Raw genomic sequence first — 24,942 nt, forward strand, 5'->3', positions numbered from 1 at the left:
AAGGCTTACGATAAGGCAAGAAGTAGGACGTGTTAATATAGGATCAGCTTTCCAGCGCTGGAGAGAACTGAAGGAGCAGGAATGTGTGCCACATATTCACAGATTGGAGTTTCCCGAATCAATAACTCCTGAGCTAAACGCTGTTACTACACAAATAACACCTCTTTTCTATCGTAGTAATGTAGAGAGACAGCTACAACCGCGTTTAGCTCAGGAGTTATTGACTCGGGAAATTCAACTTTACTTAAGACGCCGAGGCGCTTTTTTCCTTCTCGATAGGTGAGTAACGTTGGTTTTGCTTTGTTACACAGAACTAATATATGTCATCCTTTGCATGATTATGCTTGTGTGTCATTTTTGCTTGTTTGTTTATCTGCAATCGTATTGTTCTTCCCTTCAGCTATGTTAAAGGCACATTTCTTTCCATTATTTACCTGGGTTACATATGTATGTGTGGGCGGAGCTATCAATACAGGGGTGGGACCTATTTCGGTTAGGGGTGTGTTTGTTTTGGTGATTTCAAATGTCAACATTGGCTTTCAAAAAAATCGGAGACCCTGCCTTTAAGAGATTCTTCGATTGAGCAGACAGCCCATAATATGACCGTCAAAAATTAACGCCAGTTAAAATGAGTAATATTTAACAATATTTCTTTCTTTCTTATTAAATTACACTGAACAGAAAACAATGAAAACATGCCAATTCAATTCAATGGCATGATCTACACCATAGTAAATCGCATAATAAATAAATAAATAAATAAATAAATAAATAAATAAAACATCAGGAATGGCCAGTGCAGACACATTAATGCATTCTGTTAGGTGGTTAAAGATAGAGCTCTGCTTCTGGTCATTCATTAATGAGCTGTTTCTCTGTTGCACTCCATCGCTGTTAAAAAGGTTTCAGGCTTCACAAAAACCGTTTCAGCCCTCAGAAACAAAACAGGGATTCGGGCCTTTTTCTGATTCCTTTTTGTTAGCTTTGCTATCATTTGCAGTTGGCACTTGTGCCCTCCATCCTCTATTTATTATTGATATGGCTCCCTGTCCAAAGCATCGTATGAGAGCAAAACTAATAAAAAAGGTATAAAAGAAAGCCTGCTGCTATGTGAAAAGGTGAGAAAAAATAAAAGCATACACCCACATGGCAAATCCGAAGCCATCTGTTTGAGGTGGAGAACAATGCAGACGAGAGAGAGAGAGAGAGAGAGAGAGATGATTTTAGAGGACGCAGGCGTACACATTTTCAGATACACACTGAACTAATAGGCATGCAGAACAACACCAGAGTGTGGCATGCTTATAAAGAGCAACTGATTCGGTCCACTTTGCTAATAACGTGTGCATCTTTCACAACTTTCTGACCGCTTTTTCGCCGATTGATGAGGGGTAAAATATGGCACATCAGACGATTCCATTTGTGGCATAATGCATACATAGTTGGAATTAAACTGAGCCATCTGTGGGCCACGGCGATGGATGGCATCCCAGTGGCACCGTGTCAAATCAATGCAAGCTGGCAAATACTATCAAATCCAAGTTGCAAGGAAAATATTTCACAGTGAGTGTCATCCATTTCCCTCAACGCTCTGTTCTCGCCCATCAGTGATGAGGAATTATGTTTGCAACAGCGCCTCTCTTTGAGGTTTCTTTCTAAGATTGATATCAAGCCTGATGATATGCTGGATTCATCAAACTAAAGTGGCAGTTTGGTGTTTCTATATTATCGCTTGTAGTGTGAAATTTGTGAATTTAAATCCTTTAAATGAGCCCAAAAGCACTTCAGCTGTATTATAGATCTAAAAAATCTAAAAAAAATTAGACTAATACTATAACACTTGTTACTCAACTGAATGTAAAACCAAATACATACATATTATGGAACACAATCTCACTGTCGTGTGTATATCTGACATACCCATAATACATCAAATAAACAGACTATAAAATGATAAACTGGCCTATAATCTTATAACATCTTCTCATTCATCTTATGCATTATTTATTCAGTTGGGAGCCGAAAATCAGATCGGGAAGGAAATCTGGCTTGCGTCGTACTGCCGAGCTCGCTCCAAATGTGCATGTAAATGGGCTTAGTCTTTTAATGCAACACTTTTGCGTTAATGAGCAGCACTTCTGTTTCGGCTCTCAGCTGCACGGTATTCAGACAGAGGCTCCTCTGAAAGATTCCAAAAAATCGTGTTGAGCGTGATTATTATTCTGTTCACAGCTGCGAACGGGAACTCGGTGCTCAGAAGTCAGTGTCAGCACGCTCGCCGAGCCAGTCTGATGGTATTATTGGGCTGTAGGGTGCACAATGCATATACAATAAGTGGGTTTAGGTTTAGGCAACAGGTAGATATCTATATATTTTGATGTTCAATGGATAAATTCGGGGTGAATTCAGGTGGTGCAGTTGAGTGACAGGGAAATATCATCACTTCTGCCCTGAGGAGCAGTTTACAAGACAGGCGTAATTAAGCTTTTTCTCTTTGATTCAGTGCAAATTGACTTAAACTGTCCACAATAAATGTCTAAACATGCAGCATTTCCTGCACTGTCATACACTTTCGCATTTGCCAGATATACCAACATTATCGAGTTATGATTACAGCAGGTCTATGATTAGAGAAAATTGTCATTTAGTGACTGTAAAGTGATGTGTCTTGTCTCATCGGTTACAGTCCACCTGCGAGCTAGATTTGATTTAACAGATAAACCCTATGATGATGATGATGATGATGATAAGGAGGAAAGCAGGGTTTATGTAGCATTGCCGTGAACTGCACGAAGGGGAAATGGCACAAAATCGCCGTTACATATGATTGATCTTTGTCGGATAGCGTACTACGGCTTTGGTGTAAAATTCGATCTTCAGTAGCATGTAAAAGTATTACTATAATTAACTAAGCGAGTAAATAAAGAGCAGTAGTTTAATAACTAGTAAACTAAATAAAATAAAATAAAAAATAATAATAAAAAAATTGGTTTTATGAAATGTAACCTTCCTGATCCAATCTAAATAAAATAAATAAAACTCTACTTTGACTGTTAAAAACAATCCACCCATTTACTCTATTATAACATTTTAGGAAAAATAAACAAATATAAAAAAAACTAATAAGTAAACAACCAGTCAACAGACAAACCACCCAAAAAAATATTTTCAATATAGATATAAAAAAGGACCCTTTAATTCTGGTTGGCATCTGGATACAGTTTGTAGTTGTGTGAAGACAGAAAAACAAGCTGACTCACTTTCAAGAAAACAGCTCATAGTAAGTGTGAAGTTATCCACAGCAAACGCCACGACAGAGCCAGAAGAAATCTCTGCTGTGAACTGGAGGTAGAACCTACACAGAAAAGAAGAACCACAAAGTCAATCCAGTTCATTATTTGTTTCTATGTAAAACACTTTCCATCATGGTTGTGGGAATCTGAATGATCCGATAGCTAAAATAACAGACTACTACCATTCATTGCTGCTCCGAGTGCAAGATTCCTAGCCGACAGAGTAGCCCGCTGCTCAGAGCTGAAACTTTATTATTTGATTGTATGCTAGATTTAAGATCTCCTGAGATTTTAGCAAGCTCTTAGACAAATTCTGATGTGGCAGATCTATAAAAAAAATTAGACATAAGTGCTTCAGCATGGCTGAAAATGCTTAAATTATCATTATATCTACAGCACCTGTGGTCATAAATCAGAATTTTATACAACCTTGAAAATACCTGTCGCTCTAATATGAGCATGAAATTTATATCTATCTATCTATCTATCTATCTATCTATCTATCTATCTATCTATCTATCTATCTATCTATCTATCTATCTATCTATCTATCTATCTATCTATCTATCTATCTATCTAACCTGGTTGAAAGCTCATCTGATAATTAATAGATAGATAGATAGATAGATAGATAGATAGATAGATAGATAGATAGATAGATAGATAGATAGATAGATAGATAGATAGATAGATAGATAGATAGATAGATAGATAGATAGATAGATAGATAGATAGATAGATAGATAGATAGATAGATAGATAGATAGATAGATAGATAGATAGATAGATAGATAGATAGATAGATAGATAGATAGATAGATAGATAGATAGATAGATAGATAGATAGATAGATAGATAGATAGATAGATAGATAGATAGATAGATAGATAGATAGATAGATAGATAAAGTGCAAGAGAAAAAGGCCAAATCTGAAATCTTAATCATTCTCTGAGGACAAGCATTAGCAAAGCTCGAACATTCTGAGGAGCCCAATCAAGCAGACGGAGATGAATCAGCCCACTGTTTTTCTCTGTGCTCTACTGTCTCGCAAGTCAAGTGCATTTGCTAATTGGAGTGAAAGTGTGGTTGAATGTGAATGCTCTGTACATTGATTTCTTTTTTTTTTTCTCTCTCCCTCCTTTCTGAAGAAGTGAATGATATTGTGAAGCGAGACCAAAGAGCAGGCCCAATCTCAACGGGATTCATTAAGATTTTAGGGTGAGTACGAATAGAGCTTTTACAAAACTGAATGCAAATTACACAATTGTGCATTCAAAAAAAGCTGGTAAAGCATCAAACTATCCAGGCAGCTTGGAGTTAGTAATTGTGTGGTGTATTTTTATTTTTTTCACCTGTTTTAGTTCAGTAAAAGTTACGATGCAGGATTAGCATCGCTTTTTACCCGAGGTTGTGAAACCATGCTCTGAAGCAGTTTTTGCACCGCTGTTGCAGTGTTAAATCTATATTTCGCTTCCATTTACATGCTTAGCAACAGACACCTAATCGGAAATGACAACAGCTTGTGCCGCATAACATGTGAAAACCAGGGTGTAGCAACACTTAGCAAAAACAAGTCAGTAGCATCAGGTTTAGCATCATTGACAATACTATACAAAAAGCCAAAAATATTACAGAGCTGTAAAAACAGCAGTACCTGTGTGGAACCTGTACACTTTCCTCAGTGATGTAAAAGTGCGAGATATTATTTAAATAGTCACGCACTGTATTTATCCAATCATACTTATTGAAAGCACAAATATGCAAATAAGAATGTTTAATTTAAAAAAAAAAACAAAAGAAAAAAGTTGTATCGTATTTTAAACCACCACCACCACCCTGATCAGGAAGTTGTTAAGTATGAATACATTACTTTTAGTCTTCATATCTTCATTTGTAGTAATATGGTACACTTTATTGATGAATTGGAACAAGGTATATGTCTTCATTTGCTACCTAGATACTTACGAGTCGACTAATCCAAACAGTGGGAAAGTGACGAGTTGCCATCCCTTGTTCATTTTGGCCTCAGTGCTGGAGTTCCATAGACTTCTTTGTCCCTCGAGGCCTGTGCTGTTCTCGATGATCCAGAGAGACAAAAGACCATTTGGGTTTCCACATACCTGGAACCGTACCTGCAGATCACATCATACACAGTGCTGCATCTGACATATACATTATTTACATTTAATAAACAGGACATCTGGTAAATGGTTTCATTCTTTATTTGTAAAAGGAAACCTTACTGTCTGTTTTTCAAATTTTGTTGTATCCAGAGCTATACACTGACAATAAATACCTTGTGTTGCACCAGCCACATGTTCCACAACTATGCGTACATGTGGAGTAGATTGTTTATGATAAATTAATGAGGATCCTTGACCATGAATGAATGAATGAATGAATGAATGAATGAATGAATGAATACATTTGCTACCATGCATTCTTATTTATTTATTTTTTTGTTGTTGTTTTTTGGCAAAATTATTTTATTAGGCTGAACGTTGTGTAAAATTATAACTAGGCTAGATAAGGCTCTATAATGATGATGATGATGTTGCTAAAACAATATAAGGTTTATAGCTTTCTTGTGATTTATGAGGGTAAATGAGACGGCAATGAGGGGAATGAGTGGGAAATGTCCCAAATGCACTGTTACATATGAATGATCTGTTATATCATATACAGATATAAGGGTATGCAAATAATAGTATCTGCAATAATTAATGTAATATGCTCATTTGTTGATGAGTAAATAAATAAGTAACCAAGTAAATACCTAAATAAATAATTAGAATAAATAAATAGACAAACAAACAAATAAATAAACCTACACTGCCTATTAAGACATTTTTAAATAAATAATAAAGAATGCAATTTTAAATAAACAATTAAACAGAAACACAATTCATAGATGAATGAATGAATGAATGAATGAATTGTTTCTTACATCTTGCTACCTTACACTCTTTTTAAAAAAATTTAAATTACACTATGACCATTAATAAATTACACTAGCCATTGAGCATTTTATTGTATTAGACATCATCTTTTTTCCCCACACATTTGTAAAAGTGTTGTATCAAACACCTTCTATCCTTGAACTCACACTAGTTTGTCATTTTTTATAGCGGTACACCTGAGAGCCTCTTCGTGTCTGACTCAGAGTTCAGAGCCAACATTCATTTTTATGACAACTTTCTGTTTTACAACTACAGCCTTCTCTATTTGGACATTTTAGCTCCTTGCTAGCGTTGCAGTTCTTTGTGTCATGAACGCGGGACAGAACAGACCCAGATGCAGGATGGCGAAACAAACAGGGTTTAATAACAAAAACACTAAACAGGACACGGACTAAAGACAGGACAAGACAACAGTAGATTCCGCGCTGCACAAGGCAACGCGGCACAGTTAAATACACAGGGTAATCACAATAGGAAACAGGTGTGTAGACAGGGAGGAGCAGACGAAGGCGGGGCAGACACGTGACGAGGAACGTAAACAGATGCACGTGGCCAAATTCCGGGCTGAGTCCTGACAACTTGACTGTTAATATGGAATCAATACTACATTTTTGTTTTCTGTTGATTCTGTTAGATTTGTTAGAACTAAAACTAACGTTTTAAAAGGATGCATTTTGTAAATATCAAATAATTGTAAAAAAAAAAATCTTGCATGACTATTATGAGTTTTTTCTGATGCTTGTGGTTAGTTAGGGAGAAAGAGCAGATTTGATCTTGTTTTCCAAGCAGAAAGATAATAGGTGTGGTTACTGAATGCAATTTCTTCTTCTTCTTCAACTTCTTCTTCTTCTTCTTCTTCTTCTTCTTCTTCTTCTTCTTCTTCTTCTTCTTCTTCTTCTTCTGATCTATCTATATACTGTGCAGCTTGTCCAACATGGTTGAGGTAACCTGGAGTCTATCCCTGCGTACTCGGGGCATAAGGCATGGGACACACTCTGGACAACTCAACACAGGACGTAATTTCACACACATTATGGACAATTTAGATCTTCCAGTCAGCCTACAGTATAAAGAAGGAATTTGGAGTACCTCGAGAAAACCCTGTAGCATGGGGAAAACATAAAATCTCATTGTTTAGAGATGAAAATGAACCCACTTCTTATTATTATTATTGTTATTAACTATCAGTTATTTCCCATGCATACATCAGTACAAAGCCTTTTGTCACATATACATTACAGCACAGTGAAATTCTTTCTTTGCACATCCCAACTTTTCGGAAGTCCATGATACATCACCCCTGGAGCAGAGAGGGTAAAGGGACATGCACAATTGCCTAACAGTGGCAGCTTGGCATTGCTGAGGCTTGAATCCCGATCCTCCAATCAACAACCCAGAGCCTTAACTGCTTGTGCGACCACTGTTTAAACTAGGCTTATTAAAAATGTAGTGAAAAGCAATGTTCTTCAGTAGAATTCTTTCCTAACTAATGATTTCACCCAGCAAGGAAATGCAGTGTGACATCAAGGCCACATTCACTGCTCCTCCTATAGCATTGGAGGTGGCACACTGTGGAGGGAGACACAGCCAGCTGTTAGAGCAAGTGAAGTTTTTCCAGCTCTGGAGCTCAGACAGAGAGTATGAGACAAGGTGAGCGAGACAGAAGTTCTCATCTCCAGTCTTTACTCATGTCTGGGACTGGAGCCAAGCTGCTGTCGTGCCCTGCTGCTCCTACTGCTCCTGCTTCCATATGTACAACAAAGAGCCATTACTTCAAATCTTTCTGGAGCTGTCAATCAAAACCTCTGGCCAGATGAGTCCTCCACCTGCATCTGTGTCTATTTCTACTTGATTCCATTTACTTCTTTAGTACTTTCTTTCTTTCTCTTGACTTATTCACCTTTGAATGTCTCTGTTCCGTTTTGCTCTCTCTCTCTCTCTCTCTCTCTCTCTCTCTCTCTCTCTCTCTCTCTCTCTCTCTCTCTCTCTCTCTCTCTCTCTCTCTGTCTCTCTCTGTCTCTCTCTCTCTCTCTCTGTCTCTCTCTGTCTCTCTTGGTTACTCTTTTGCTTCATTAAGTCTTTTGTGCTGAATGACTTGTGCACTTTATATTCAGAAGCGTAGATGAAATACAGCCAGTCAAACCTCTTGAAAAACGCAGGGACTAGAGATTATTTTGCTTCCCAGACAAATGCATTATGGGTAAACTTTACTAGAGTCACTATATAGAATTACCTTGAAATTTATAAGGTAAAAATTTGGCAAATTTGGTTCAGATCAATTTGTTTGGTGTAAAATTTCTATTTTCGCTCAGAATTGAATTATACCCAGTCTTACTGGTTGGTTTTGACATTACCTTTGTATTGTCCGAGCATTGCTATAATAATTTGACCTTTTAATGAGTGATGAAATTGCATCAATTTGCATTAGTGTAGAATAAAATTCTCTACCCTGGATCTAATGTATTCATTATAACACTAAAGGATCATTTTTCATTTAATTAATACATAAAAAGATGAACATAACCTTGGACAGTGATCCATAGTATATGCAAAATACTTGGCTATACCTTAAAGTAAAGTCAAAATGATCACTTTTAGGAATTACCATAAAACCGATATTCAAAGTAATCATCGCATCATAATAAGAAGAGATTCGATTAATCAACTAGTCTCGATTTAGCTCTGACATTTTATCAGGAAGGCATATTAATCACAAACCCCTCTTGTCTTTGCTGATCAAACCCTCCCTGTAGGTATCTAGACCTCTTATCAATATGCAATGCCTCGCTAATGGCCACATCTTTTGTTGCCTGTGTACTCAAATGAGAGTGGAATACATTTGCTGGAAATATGAAAGAGGGCCTGATGAAAAATGCTCTTAACATAATTTCCTCCGAGATCCAAATAAAGCTGGCCATGCAGAGGCACCGCGCTCTCGCTCGGCTTCGCGGACGGAATGCAGAATTTTTGCTCTCTTACCATGCACGGAGCGTTGCGCAGAGGGTAGAGGAACAATGGACTCCGCACAACCACTGACCCCCGTTGGCCTTCGGATTGACTTTCCAGAGCCAGAACAGAACCTGTCAAGAAATAAAACATATCTGATGAAATAAAAACCAAGACGTGGATGATGGACAAGAGCAACAAGAGCAAAATTGCAACAATTATATGAAACACTTGTTGTAAACTAAAGAGGCCGAAAACTGCCAAAAACGTCTCATTGATGTTTATGATAGAAGTATATTCTAGCAACATTTGTGCTGGGATGATTATGATGAAATTCAGCTCAAGTCAACAACATGGTCCTCCGACTCTTTTCTTGGCCTTCTTACTTTCTATGTAAGTGCAACTTTTTTTTTTGTCTATAAAACAGAAAATATATACTGTAGGTTCATACTTGCACATCTGTACACACAATTGTCTATGCACATTTCATACAAATTATCTATACTGTTTACTTCAATTGTACATTTCACAATTGCACACTTGTACATACAAATTGTGCATATTGTATACTTCAATTGCACATTTTCACACTTGCACATCTGTACATACAAATCGCCTATATCTGTATATGTATATTTCAATTGCACATTTCAACTTGTGCATGTGTACATACAATTTTTCCCTATATAGTATATGTCATTCTGTTACACTGTGGAGCTTCTGTCACTAAAACAAATTCCTCGCATGTAAAAATTTTAAAAAATGATTTACATGACGGACCTTATTTTAAAAATCTGTTCCTTGGATGATGTGGATTGCATCATCACCAATACGTTTAGTCATTCTACACTTCGAACAGGAAAGACACTATTGAAGACAAACTATTTCAGACCTTTCTATGACTTTGGATCAGTTCCACAAGCGAAATGTATCAGTTCACCTGCTGGTTACTGGGATTATGCCATAAAAACCCAACAAACATTCAACCATTTATTCTTAAGAAATAACGAATAGAGAATTATTCTTTGAGGCTTATTGTAGAAACCATGTACTTGAGAGTGTTTAAGAGTTAGTGATATCTAATAGCACTCTTTAATTCAGGACTAAAACATAGCAGCACATACTTTTTTAGACAGATACAAAAGCTACACAATGATAAAAGACGGTAGCAGGGTTAATGTTAGTTTTCTTTAACAGCATACTCAACGAGTTTTACCGTTTTAATGAGTATTAACTTTGATTTATACTCAAAGTATTTTATTCCTCTTAAACCTGTAACGTAATGGAAGCCAATGTGGATGCAAATGCAGAATAATGAATGTCCAAATAAACGCAAGGAGCATAATTCATAAATATAAAGTTGGGTCCAAAGCAAAGACATGCTGTGTCACAGACAACAACACATAAACATTACAACCGCAAAGAAACACGGAGATACCAGAGCCTAAATGGAGTGCTAATGAGGAGTAACATGAACCATGAAACAACTGGGAGTGATTAGGACATGTGACGTGTGACATGCAGGGGATGCTGGGAGATGTAGTTCAGCATGCATTTGCTGCTGGCATGAAAATATAGTAGCAGAACAATTTGGCTTCTTTTTTTTTATTTTATTAACGAATGGCATATTTTGACATATTCATTTATTTAATAATAATAATAATAATAATAATAATAATAATAATAATAATAATAATAATAATAATAATAATAATAACAATAATATTATTATTATTGTTATTATTATTAATAATAATAATAATAATAATAATAATAATAATAATAATAATAATAAACTTGGTGGAAAACTTACTGATCATTACAAATCACTGACACTGGAGACTCATCATACAGCTACAAATTTAATACACTGAAATTGTAAAATGTTTCAAGTTTCCAAATATAATTTTCTTTCTTTTTTTTTTTTTTTTACGTAAAGCAAAATAAAATATACTACATGTCTATTTAATTATTATTTTTTTATTATAATAGCTGTAAAGCTAAAAAAGAACAGATCTCAGAACGGATGACTGTGGTTCAAAAGTGCAGGTTTCTTAATTATTTATAAATGATTTTTGATGTATTATTTCTTCTAATGTTTTAACACAACTCATGCATAAAAGCAGAGGCATGAGTGTAATCTCTTATCTTTACGATGTCAAGTATGGAAAGTCTTTAAAACAAAAATATATGTTTCAGGAAAACTTGAGTGAAATGTCTGGTTTTCATTCATGCCAAATGTCAAAACTAATGTTAAATAAATAAATAAATAAATAAATAAATAAATAAATAAATAAATAAATAAAACAAACAAAAACAAACTTGAAAGCACTTGTGAATATTAAATGACAAAAACACTCATTTTATTCATTCAAGATAAAGGGAATTGTTCAAAACAAGCTTATGATCGCTGTATATTGGAATCGCAGCCATAACTGTGTGTAAGTGTGTGTTTGCTCCACCAATTAAAGAGTTATAGAAACTTACCTGAGGATGAACAGCTGTTTGTAAGCTTTTTGGGCAGAGAAAGACGAACTCCTTTGTTTAAACTTGACACCATCTGCCATCCACAGTCGTCCTCTTCAAAAGAGCAGTAGCTTCCGTTAAGGAACTGACCTGCATGGAGAGGAACGCAGAGACACACAGAGAGAGACAGGTGAAAAGGACAAGATGAGAAGAGAGGCTAGGAAACACAGCGACGCGGGAAACAAACGAGAGAGAGAGAGAGAGAGAGAGAGAGAGAGAGAGAGAGAGAGAGAGAGAGAGAGAGAGAGAGAGAGAGAGAGAGAGAGAGAGAGAGAGAGAGAGAGAGAGAGAGAGAGAGAGAGAGAGATTAAAAAGAGGAAAAAACAACAACTAGATCCTGAGGCACTGGAGCATGTGTGCTTTGATGAGAATGTTTTGGACACTTGCATTTTTAAAGAACTCTTAGACAACAAAGACGGCATGCAGACGAGGATTATTTCTTGGAGTTGGTAAAGCGAGAAAAAATGAAGCAAGAAGGAAAAATAATAGAAAAAAGAAAGCCCTGTTAGTAACAACCCTGTCTATCAGGAGATCATTGTGGAATTGATATGTGCTTCATACAAGAAGAAGAAGAAGAAGAAGAAGAAGAAGAAGAAGAAGAAGAAGAAGAAGAAGAAGAAGAAGAAGAAGAAGAAGAAGAAAAATAACTAAATTAAACAACAAGGTAGAGAAAATCTTGTTTATATTTAACAAATATTTCTGCAATCGATTGTCTGGCTTTAATTATCCCAGCTTCAGTCGATTTGGGAGGAAGCCATCAAGTCAAGTCACTTCAACCATACTGTATATAACTGACGCAGTACACGGTGAAATGAGACGACGTTTTTCCAGGAAGGTGGTGCTGCACAAAACAACACAGAGCTAAGGTCGTAAAGTAAGTTGTCCTAGCCACATAAAGTGCATCGTGTGCAAACTAGTACAAACAGCTGTATATTATACAGTACAGCATGCAACAATAGACGACTCTGAACAAAGAGGGTTCTTGTAGACATTTATAGACTTATTTAATAACAGCATTTGGATGAAGAGTCACACTTGGATAGTGTTAGTGAGACTGGATTAACCCGGCTGGCTAATTTAAGCCGGGTTAATTCAAATAAGCTTCATATAACTAACCTATAGCTACCGTACATTTTATGGGAACATGTAAACAAATAAACAACCAAGTAAATCAACACTGCTGTTGCTCTATATACAAATGAATGATTGTCTGGCTGCAAAATTAGTCGGGAGTCATGTTGGCTTTCAATGCGAGAAGTTTGTTTTTCTAACACAGGATTTTAGCGGTGGAAGATTACACCTTCAAATGTTGGACTTGGGACATTAAAAATGTTTGACTATGAAAAATTACAAATTCTTAAATTCCTATCACAATCAAATGAGCCATTAACCCTTACTGTGGAGTTTGACGTGAGAAAGATGTTCACGGTCGATTCATTCATCAAGGTGATGAAGACAATCCTACTGTATGAGTCTGAATCAGACTGCTTTGTGGACAGGGACATTGACATTAGTTTACTAAACCAGTGTCAAATTTATTTTCCTTTAAATATCATTACGGTCAATAGAGAGAAATCCGTTCTTTTAAGCCTGTAACTAGTATTTCATCCTTTAATGTAGCCGAAGGAAGCTGATTACTTCTGGTGTATATCGATGATCAGCGAGGCATGATTCGAGAGCATCCAATCAACCACTGAGGTGAGACGAGGCAGAACGAAGGTGACTACCATTAACCGGGAGAGTGTAAACATATCGACCAGCTTCGTGTCATCCTACAGTGGAGCGCTCACCAGGAGAAAAAGGAAGGGGAATGAGTAGATCCCCTCAGGAAGCTGATATATGACCTGCTGGATCTGTTTACTTCTCCTCTGACTTCTAGTCTTAAATTTTTCACAATTCTTCAGCAGGGATCAAAGTCTGAATGTTTTTTAATTTGTTGTTTCATAATTTATGTTTAAGGCTTAATAGAATACATTTCCAGGTTACACAATTACACCTTTTGACCATACGCATTATAGAAAGGAAATTATTTATAATCTAATATGAGGTGAGGATGGGTTCGCTTTTCAGTCTGGTTGTTTCAGTGTTTCTCCTGCATAGTGTCTCCGGGAGTTTTTTCCTTACCGCTGTTGTCTCGCTTGCTTGTTCAGGGATACGTTTAAAATTAGAATTTAACTCCTGATATTTATTTAGTCCTATAAAGCTGCCTTGTGCCAAATTTCCATTGTTAAAAGCAAATAAAATTGCACTGAATTGAATGTATTGCAGACCAGAGTCATGCTGCATAATTCTCCAACATCCCATGGGACTCCAATGCCCAGCCACTTCTACGTTTATATTCACCAGACTTTTACTGATGTTCACCAGTATCCCATTAACCAGTTGTTCACCACTGATGTTCACCAGTATTCCTTGGTTTCAGTTCAAGTAATTTATTCTGATTCTGTTAAAAGTGGTAACTGAGTGGTTACAGTGTTGGACTAGTGATTTAAGGTCCTGAGTTCAAATCCTGGGGCCACCAAGCTGCCATTCCTGGGCCCCTGAGAAAGGCCCTTAACTCCCAATTTCTCAGCTGAGATAAATGTAATTTTTTTTTGGATATGGGTGCCTGCCAAATGCCATAAATGTGTTTTCCAGGTTTTGATTTGTTAGTGTTTCCCATTTTCTGATCCTGTTAAGCTCTGTTTTGTGAATCGTAACACACTTAATATCTTGTAGCTATAACACATGTAGTATGGGTGATAATATGGAGTCAGACTAGCTGTAGGATGGGATCCAAAAGCAAAGTTTCTGTAGATTTTATGTGAATTTCCTGTGGAAATAACTCATGAATGTTCTTGAAGCATAATACTGTATAAGAGCCTTATGAATATTATACACTGTCAATGTCGAGATTTTCTTTTATGCAATGCCAAAGAATTACATGATTGCTGGAAAAATATTCAATATTTAATTAAAAAAAAAAGAAAAGAAAAGAAAAGAACAGAACAAACAGCCAATGCAAGTGCAAGAGTTCATGGGAAAACTGAATCTTTTGCCAGATCTAAGATAAATAAGTTGCTGTAAAGGTTTGTAGATGTCAATGAAATTATTATTATTATTTTCATTTCCATTAATTTATTGTAAGCATCTGTATAGTAAATGTGTGTACACACAGTGATGGGTGAAGCCTGGTCTGTTAGAAGCATCCGCACCAGAGATAAAGAAAATCGGTTGGAAAATGACTGACTGAGATAAAGTCGGTCAATACACACACTAAACATTTAACTAAAGATAAAAAGAAAAAAGAAAAATCCCACCAGCCAGAAATACCTGAATGTATTATAGTTGTTTTTGGTTATAAATCACACCTACAAGTCTTGTGAATTCTGGAGGTTGCTGTATTGTGCATGAGATGACTGACACACTTGACAGAAAGATGGTGCAGAAAAGAAGAGAGAACTACAGAGCAAATGGCATGCATAGAGGCAGTCACTGTGCCCTGAACTGGATGTGGTGAATCTATGACAGACACAGAAGTGAAAAAGATGTGAAAATGAGAAGAAATGCTGAGAAAAATGCCACAATTTGGAAAGGCACCAAAGACAATTTGGAAAGGCTTTAAAAAAAATAACACAACAAAGTCCTGATATATAGTCCATAGAGATTACCGTGACCTTTTGGTAGCACCTTACGTTACGGCTCATTCATTCATGCTTAAACAAAATAAATCATTAAGAATGAAGTTATTGTACTTTACTCTAGATGCCCTTCCTGTCGCAACCCTAACATTGTTATCCAGGCTTGTCACCTGCACTGAAACGTAATCCCTCAGTGACTGGGTTATTTAACTGCCCGGGAATTGACCCAAGACCATGGTGACGAGAGTGTGGGATCCTGATGCTTGACCACCAGGTGACACTAAGTAAGAATTAAATAATGATGTGATATCATAGTAGTTCCTCAGTAATTAATACTCACTAGTAGGCACTGTAAGACTTTTCAGATATGAAACAGTTAACCATGGATACAAGGAAAAATAATCCTGTGTTATCTAGTTAACCCTTGTTAACACTGTAATTTTCTATCCCTGGCTTAACGATCTTATTTGCATATTTGCAGCATTAAATACATAACTGGTTTGCTATGACTGTAGCAAGGAAAAACTCCCTTAGATGGACGAGGAAGAAACCTTGAGAGGAACCTGACTCAAAAGTGAACCTCGCCCTCATTTGGGTGACACTAGAGGGTGATTATAAACTGGTATAAACTCCAGAGAGTAGTATTATGAATAACGTACTTTTGGAGTCAGATGCAGTCTGACAATTGTGTATTGATTAGGAGGTTGTTGTCCTCAAAGACCACATGGAGTTGGAATTTACAGTCATACACAGACATCATCATATCTGTCATGGCATGATTAGAACATAATCATATTAGACTTCTGCTTGGATTAAAAATGCTTTTCTTTCTAGATAAGCATATACATTTTGAAAAATGTCTAAACAGATTATTATAACTATATAAAATATTGAAATTTGTACTATAGCTTGTCACTGGAGAGGAAGCCTCGATATTATCTTCAAGACAAATAGTACAAATATATTTAGCTTGAGAAAGTGACTATACTTTTAAATCTCCCTAAGATTAAAATATATTTCTTACATGAGTGAATGATAAAAGATAAAAAAAATCTTCCAGTCAAGCAGTATTTTTCATGCATAGCTAGAATTTGGCTATAGGACAGAAAAAAAAAAAAAAAAACATCTCAAGAATCCTTTATAGACAAGCAGTAGGAAATAGTATGCTAATTCTTGGGCAAAAGAAAAAGCAAAAGAGTGAGAGAATCTGATTGAGAAAGAAAGATAGACAGATAGATAGAGAGAGAGAGCATAGAGGGCAGCTATTGTCAGAGGTGAAAGCGGTAATAGATTTCACCTCTGAAATTGTGCGTGATGATCTGTGCTTCATATAGAGCAGCTGCATCTACAGCAGCCAGGTCTTCTTGTTCATAAGGATGACCCATGACGTGTTCATTAGAAATCCCCTGCTCTCTACCCTCTACTGTCTGCACTCTGTCTAAATGCCAACATCCTTGTAATACACCGTGGGTGAAATACTCACGGCAAGGCTCTCCTTCATCATCCCCTTGAGCACAATCAGGAGTGAAGTCACACAGGCGTCCCAGACTGATCTCCTGACCCTGCTTGCAGTGGTAACTGCCCTCAAAGGTCACGTTTCGAGAGGTCTCTGAATGGGGAGAGAGACAGAAGCACACACACACACACACACACACACACACACACACACACACACACACACACACACACACACACACACACACACACACACACACACACACACACGGTTTTACAAAATGGTTTTCATGGTCTGAGTAATCAGGATACATTTAAACAAACAAACAAACAAACAAACAAATAAATATCTGTATTAAATGTTTGTTTTCTTTATTTGCTTGTCAGTAACAAACAAACAAACAAACAAATAAATAAATAAATTCTAAAAAACAATTCAAATGTTACAGGGATTCTTGGCTAAAAAAACAAACAAACAATTAAAATACAAAACAAAGAAAGTTGTGTGAAAATTCCTCTAGAAATAAAATCAAGACACAAGTACAAGAACTTATGAGCATTTATATAAAGGCATGTATGAGTTAATAACAGATTAGTTATTTCATATCATAAATACACCATAAAGGATTGATTGATTGATTGATTTCTTGATTAATCGATTGATCGATTAATTTAAGATCTGTTCACAGACTGTCCAAAGCCATACCCAAGATGTTTCACAGGATGTACATAGATAGGATCATTAATAACTTCTACAAAACAAAAGCAGATACATAAAATACATAATACGTCAATAGAAATAAATATAAAAGGGGAAAATCAGATTCGAGAGCCTCATCACTCAATTTCATAAGATGAATAAGCCAAATTTGACCTGGAAAAAAGTTTAGGAATGTAAAATAGTGAGAAACACTACTTTGCTTTTGTAACCGCTCGTAAAGCAGGTGATGAGAAAAAAAGTGTAAGAAATGGCTGTGTAGAGGCTTTCTCTGACCCTCCAATAGCATCTGAGCCAAAATATAAATCAGACATCATTGGTAAAAGCCTGTGTATACACGACCATTATCTTAAGCTGAAACACCATTGAAATGGAACATAAAAGCACTTAAAGGCAAAGTCACTGGTTCTTTATAGCCATAGATGACAGCAGAGGATACTTGCCAAGTGTTTGCAACTAAGTAATGGCAGAGAGAGAGAGAGAGAGAGAGAGAGAGAGAGAGAGAGAGAGAGAGAGAGAGAGAGAGAGAGAGAGAGAGAAGGTAAAGAAACCCTTCCTATCCTGTACACCATATACTACAGAACATACTGCATTCATGTAACGGTAGGACAGACTTAAAAAGTAAGAAAGGATAACGTAGCATTATTATTACAACAGTTCCAGACAGACAGACATTTTACAGGGCAACCTTTTTTTTTTTACCTTTTGAAATTTTTGCATACGGGACGTTAGCCTTGTGATATCAGACACAATAGGAAAACTGTGCACATTCAACCAGATAGGTAAAGCGAGGTGCCTGGATTTATGTGCTTTAGCGAATGATAGCATCAGTGAGCACAATGAGACAGAGCCGGTACTTTGCATATCTATGCAAATGCTAGCCAGCTGTCTGCAGGTGTAAAAATGAAACACGCTTATACCCAGGTTCATCTACGACTAAATGAGATAAAGGGAACCGAAAAAAAAAGAGAAAAGAAAAACAGGCCCTCAGATAATTTTTACTTCCTTTTTAAAGTCTTAAAAAAAGGAGAAGTGATTTTATCGTGACAGTCTAGTAGACCACAGTGCCCTTGACCCCAGTGATAACAGATTTCATTAGAAGTAGACATAAAAGCTGAACGCTTTGACTCGCTGTCTAAAACACACACACACACACATCTCTCTCTCATCTCTCTAAAACACATTCTCACACACTCTCTCTGATCGTCTTATATAAGTAAGCAATAATCCAAAACACAGGAGTGAGACTGAACATCTCGTACGCACGAAGACACAGTCACAGTTCAATATCAAACCGCATACCAGTGAATAGCGCAGTTGTTTGTTGTCTCTAGTTATATCTAAGTGCTGTAATGTTACAAATGAACTGATTTAATTCATAAGTCATAACTCTTCTTTTATACACCCACTAACATGTCCGGCACTTACCGCTTATCGTCGGGTTGTTTTCATTCTTTTATCTAACAATTTGCGATCTGATTGGTGCTAATATTGTAATGTTCCAACCGGGTGAAAAACAAACCGTCAAACAAAACAAAACAAAACAAAACATAAACCCTTATCTATTAAGTGACATTATACAACAGATAGGTTTTAATTCCTTTTCTATTACAGCAACAGTATGTTCAATTCTATAATAACAATGTATACAGACTTATATATATAGTAGATGTTCCTACTGAATGAATAATGAATTAAAAACCGTGTGAGTAATTGTTGATAAAGTGAACAGGAAGCATTTGTTTAGCATTTATAGCAGGAGTCTCCAGTGTTAGTGCTTTTTAACGGTCAGTAACTTTAGGTTTTCCCTCACATGAAAGTCTTCAGAGAGGGAAAACTGTTTCTTTGCCATTTTAACATAAGATAACCTCATGATAACAGCTAACCTGTTTCCTGGACTTTCCATAACACTGAATGTAACTAAACAAATATGAGCTACTTTTCTAATTTTTTTTTTTTTCCTTTTAATGAAACCGTGTCTGGCTGAAGCATATTGTCACATCTCTTCCCCTCACGCTGTGCACGCTGTGCTGTAAGTGAGAAATATGTGACAATAGCACATTAGACTAGGTGCTCCATAAATTTTATTTTCATAATTTTTTTTTTAAATTCCTGTCTTGTCTCCATCCATTTCCTGTCATTGGTTGTCTCCATATTTAATTGTTTCCCAATTAGTCTCACCTATTTTCAAAATTCAAACCCATGTGTTTCTGTGTTAGGAGCAATGTAAATGTTCACTGTTGCCACTTTCTTGAAAAAAAGGCTAGTAATTTGGTTTTGTGTTATTATTCTGGTTCTCGCTTTTTTCCTATCACCTGGTTTGTGTTTTGGATTATCCCAGCCATCGATGACCTCTTCCTTTTTTCCCTATATTTCGATTAGGACTCACGGTTTGGATTTGTCTGACTGCTTTTTCTATAAAACGCTTTTTACTGCAACTGCACATGCATTTCATCCACCAACTCTCCATACCTGACAGCTGTCTCGAGTAGATTGATTATTATCAGTAAGAACGATTCAAAGATCGGTTTAGCGATGCGGTTTGCCGTTGCTGTAGCTCAGAGGATGAAAATCAGGAAAAGTTCAAGTTGCAGAAGTATGATGTCATGTTGTGTACTGGTGAATATCCCAAATATAGCCAAGTTGCTATCTAGTTATATTTCAACTGTGGAATATTTAAACTCTTTATATTCACTCGCTAACAAGATGCATATTGCTTTTTCTCACTTGCACCACGACCTGTCCTGGCATCACTTCTCTGAAAAACTGAGAATGTAATTTTTTAACATTAGAAACATTCCATTAATGCCATAAAGATTCCAGCAGCAGTGGTTTGTAAAAAACATTGCACCTGTCTTGTGGCCACTTCCCTTAAGATGACATGTATTACACAAGATTACATGCATCATAAAAAAAACCTGAAGTGGTTGAGAAAAAACTTGCATCTTAGAATGCTAGATAGAACGTACTGTAAAACGGAACGTTGATAGAATGTTTTTCAAAGAATGCATATTTTATAGTGGAGACAAATCTGACTCTATGGTGCTAGTCTACATACATTACATAAGTGAAGTTTTCAGCGTTAACACCATTACATAATTCCAATATTTATAATTTACCAGTCTGTTGATGTGACATTTCTGGTATCTACTGTAACCTTTAAATATACTCTGTACATAATGGTTAGCTAATATCTATAGCTGAATAAACACTATTTGTCGATGATACACGTTCTAGCCTTTTCGTCTAAGCTAAACTAAACAACTGTTGTTTTTTTTCCCACAAACAAATATCAAAATGTCCAGATAGAACGGTGTTTTAAAGATGAAACATGATAAACCTGTTTATCACAGTTTTCCATTATTAGAAAACCGGGGTTTAAAACAGACCCAAATGCAGGATAGCCAAAAAAAAAAAACATTTATTAAACAATACCAAACAAAACCAAACACAGACACAACAAAGAACAAAAAAAAACAACAACAACAAAAGACAAGGATTCCGGATAAATATTAAAATTAAACACATAAGGGACAGGTGTGCTGAGGTGGGACAGACACGTGAACACGAAACGTAAACAAACAGCACATGGCCAAAGTCCGGGCTAGATCCTGACATGTTCAGGATCCATATTCACAAGAAACAACAATATTAGCAACAAGCTTCCCTGCCTTGTATATCTGAAATTTTATCATGACATCCATTACAGGCCATAAAACACTGACATCTTTACAAAGCATTTGCTCAATGTTCTCTGAAACATCAACATGGGCTTTCTAATTTGTATAAACATTAGAGCAGAAGAAACAAAGCTACAGACACATACACAATGAAGAAAAGTTGAAGATAAATGCCCATGAATCACACTCTCCTCTCCCTCAGGACAACTGATCGAATACAAATTGGAATTCAATTAACTGTACCAAGCCACGGTTGATTGGCCAGCAAACACCATAGCATCATTGCTCTCTGCCAGACTGTTTCACTGTGGCTCTGACAAAGAAGGAATAGAAAAATAAAAACTTACCGAGCAGAGATACTGCAACCAATCTTTAAAATGGTACATGATTTTATTTTGAGAGACAATTTATTTAGCAAAAAATTGCACAACTGAGGAAAACTGATGGGAAATAATATTTGGAGTGTAGTTGTTGAAGGCAGTGAAGGTACTTCTTTTGATTAAAACTAGAAATCTGAAAATGTTATTGCCAAAAGCAATGATATATCACAGAAAATATATCTAGGCAACCATGGGAAAAAAGTACAGCAAAGAAGAGAAACACAATTATTCCTACGCTTTTCTGTTTCCCTTACAGTCCTTATTATTATTATTATTATTATTATTGTTATTATTATTATTATTATTATTATTATTATTATTATTATTATTATTATTAATAATATATTAATAATAATAATAATAATAAAAAGTTTCTCAACTAAATATTTATACTTATATTGTGACCTCGGTATTATACAGTTCTATCAGTTAGTCAATCATCACCCAGAATAACCACACCACATAAATGCAACATCCAAACACGCAGTATCACCTACAGCCCTCCAGAGGGCAACGTCACCTGAATATCGACACTGTATTCAAGCTCACTACACACCTGTACCTCATTTACTGATATTATCTAAGGACCAATGTTTGCCTCCAGACTTTACGAAGTCTTGCCAAATGTATTTTGTAAGTTCCTGGTTGTGTTTTGATTACTTTTTCTCTCGTCTTCCTTGGTTTACTTTTGCTATTTAAATTTCCCCTTTGTTCATGCTTGCTGTGCTGTGATTGATTTTCAAACTGTCTCTTTAACACTCTGTGGATTAAGCAGAGGTCTGTCAGTTTCAATTTGCAGTTTCAGTGCAGAATCAAGAACTTGAAATACATTTCCAACAATGGCAGTTAACGGAATATAAGCTAGAGTGACTTGGTCAACTGTGCTATGGAACAGTCTCGACCTCTTAATCCTTTCAGGTCAGTGTGTCACTGAAAGCATTTAACATGGCTGACAACAATGGTCAGAATTAAAAGCGATCCTCCAAAATAAAATGCTAACAAAAATGCAAAAATATCAAAGAACACAACACATGGAAAATGTAAAAGGTCTTGAATGCTTTGTGGCATGAACCACCAATTAGCCAACCACCTTCTTAATGAGCAGGCTGAACGATTATTTCCGGAGGTTTTTGATCACTTCTGGAAAGGATACTGGGCAACAGACAAGATAGATATTCAGTGAGCCCAATTTGGGCCTTAGATTGTCGAACTGAGAATGAGGGGTGCCGGGGTTTGCATAGAATTCTGAATGAAAAGGTACATGCAGAAATAGCTTTTTTTTTAAGATCACAAACTCTCATTGGCATAGACCATTCAAGTAGCCATTCGTATTGATCTCAATCACGCAACATGTTCGGTTGGAAACCAACCAACAGCTTCTCTGCAGAAGAAGCCATGCAAGTGGACTGGATCAAACAAGGGACAAATAAAAAGAGCAAAGGCTTAAAGGACACTATGTGTATTGTGGAGAAAAGGGTCACCTTGAAGCAGACCTCAACCTAAAGTAAAACAGCAGCTGGTAACTACGTTCTGGCAAGCCTCAATTCAAGCCTTAATTCCCTGTGCTCCCAATATCCATGTACAAGTTCTGGATGGTTGCCCTGAGGGTTCAGGCAAGATTATTGAAAGTGCAAGCCAAATGAATGTAAAAACTGGCCTGTTTTATTCAGAGACCATGTGATTCATGATCACCACAGTGAAAGAAAAGGTTCCATTTGTTGAAGCAGCATAGCCTCACCATTTCTTCAGGAGGAAGGGATGCCTGGAGTCATGAATCATGTTATGCTGTGTAACACACATAAAGAACCCAGATTTTGACCTGGTCCTGGAAATCCCAATTGAATACAAGAACCTGGAGGGTGTTTTCAGCAAAACAAATAGACTTCTTACCAGGTAACACAACCCCTCAAAGCAACACCTATCCATAGTCTCTTCTAGAATGTATTATAACAGATCGAATGATATCATGGTATCATTCCAACATCTTAAGAACAGATTTTAAAATTGAACCGGAGAGACATACAAACTACAAAATAATAGTTTTTTTAGTTGTCGCAAAGAGACAAATGGAAAAACGATGCCATGCAGAGATGCCACTTTAGTCACTATGATGATATGGTTGAAATATTCAACATGTCTATCCGGTGTTTAGAGGTTTTTTGAGAACTGTCAACTAGGGATTAGGGTTCATTTTTAGACACTCAGATAAAACCCCAAACAAACCCAATGTAGATATCTGAAATAGAAAAACTGAAGCTAAGATACCCCAAACACATGCAAATCCTTTCAACTCATAAAATGCTGCCTTATTCCGTCTTCACTTGTAAGCTAATTCAACACAAATAAGACCATGTTGGTAGACAGAGAGCTGTTAGCTATGAAGACCACAGCGATAGAGTGTTGTTCTTGTGAGCATAATTCCAACTAGCTTTGTGTTTGGTATGACATCAGACAAGCCAAACACAATGGAACCTAACCACCTTAAGTCCTTTTAGAGATGATATAAGCACTCATAGGACTAATCGAATAGGTCCATAACACATGCAAGTAATCCAGTAGGTCCATAATCGTTTGCCTTCTAGACTGGCAGGCAGCCAAAGAACAATGTCATGAGTAATGTTTGCTGGTGGCAATCAAGATCCTAAGATTTTAAGTGGTATGTAAATTCCTATAATATATATGGACATATACATTCTCTTATGCATGTACCTGTTGCAAAATTGTATGCTTTGCCATTTCCCCAAAGTCCTTGATCACATATTACAACTGACCATGAATGATGTGCCAGTTTTGAAAGTGTCTTTACCGACCATTTCTCAAACACCTCCTGACTAATTCACTTACCCAAACTGTCGACTCCAATGGAAACATCTGCAATCCTATTAAACTTTCAAACCGCACACATGTCCAGAGAATATCATACATAGATAGGGAAGTCAAATTCACTTCCCATGTGTGAAATGAATTATGCAATCAGCTGAACATTCAATTCAATCTGTCTTCTGGCTACTACTCTAAAGACTAAACGATGTATAGAATGGAGTCATTTAGATTCCTGGGGAAGGCATGTGCAAAATTATTTAAACATATACAGGTCTTTTCCCAGTGAGCCATTTGATGTTTTGGCAGTCTGGATGACTAGATGAGAAGCAAGAAGACTTGAAAGATGGCATATATTTGAATCACTCGTGCATGCAGGCAGTTTCAGTACACAGAACCATTGCTATGTGAAACCAAGTGAACTAAAGTTAAATGGAACAGTATCACAAAAATTAACCCTGGTTGCAGATTAGTTGAGAAAACAACTGAAAAACCCGTGTACTAAACCATTACTTGTACTTAATAACTTTGTTATTTGGCTGT

General features: G+C 36.4%; 1 protein-coding gene across 1 annotated transcript in view; it reads right to left on the bottom strand.

Moving 5' to 3' along the window:
• The window catches only part of alk (ALK receptor tyrosine kinase), a 481,244-nt gene that overhangs the window by 38,691 nt on the left and 417,611 nt on the right, over positions 1-24,942 (bottom strand). The window contains exons 9-13 of the mRNA XM_047821514.1: positions 16,830-16,955; positions 11,688-11,816; positions 9,234-9,334; positions 5,260-5,426; positions 3,261-3,355 (exon numbers count right to left, since the gene is read on the bottom strand). Of these exons, the coding sequence (XP_047677470.1) occupies positions 3,261-3,355; positions 5,260-5,426; positions 9,234-9,334; positions 11,688-11,816; positions 16,830-16,955 (618 nt within the window). The remainder of the gene's footprint in view (positions 1-3,260; positions 3,356-5,259; positions 5,427-9,233; positions 9,335-11,687; positions 11,817-16,829; positions 16,956-24,942) is intronic.

Source organism: Tachysurus fulvidraco, chromosome 12 (genome assembly GCF_022655615.1).
Source record: "Tachysurus fulvidraco isolate hzauxx_2018 chromosome 12, HZAU_PFXX_2.0, whole genome shotgun sequence".
Taxonomy (NCBI): Eukaryota; Metazoa; Chordata; class Actinopteri; order Siluriformes; family Bagridae; genus Tachysurus; species Tachysurus fulvidraco.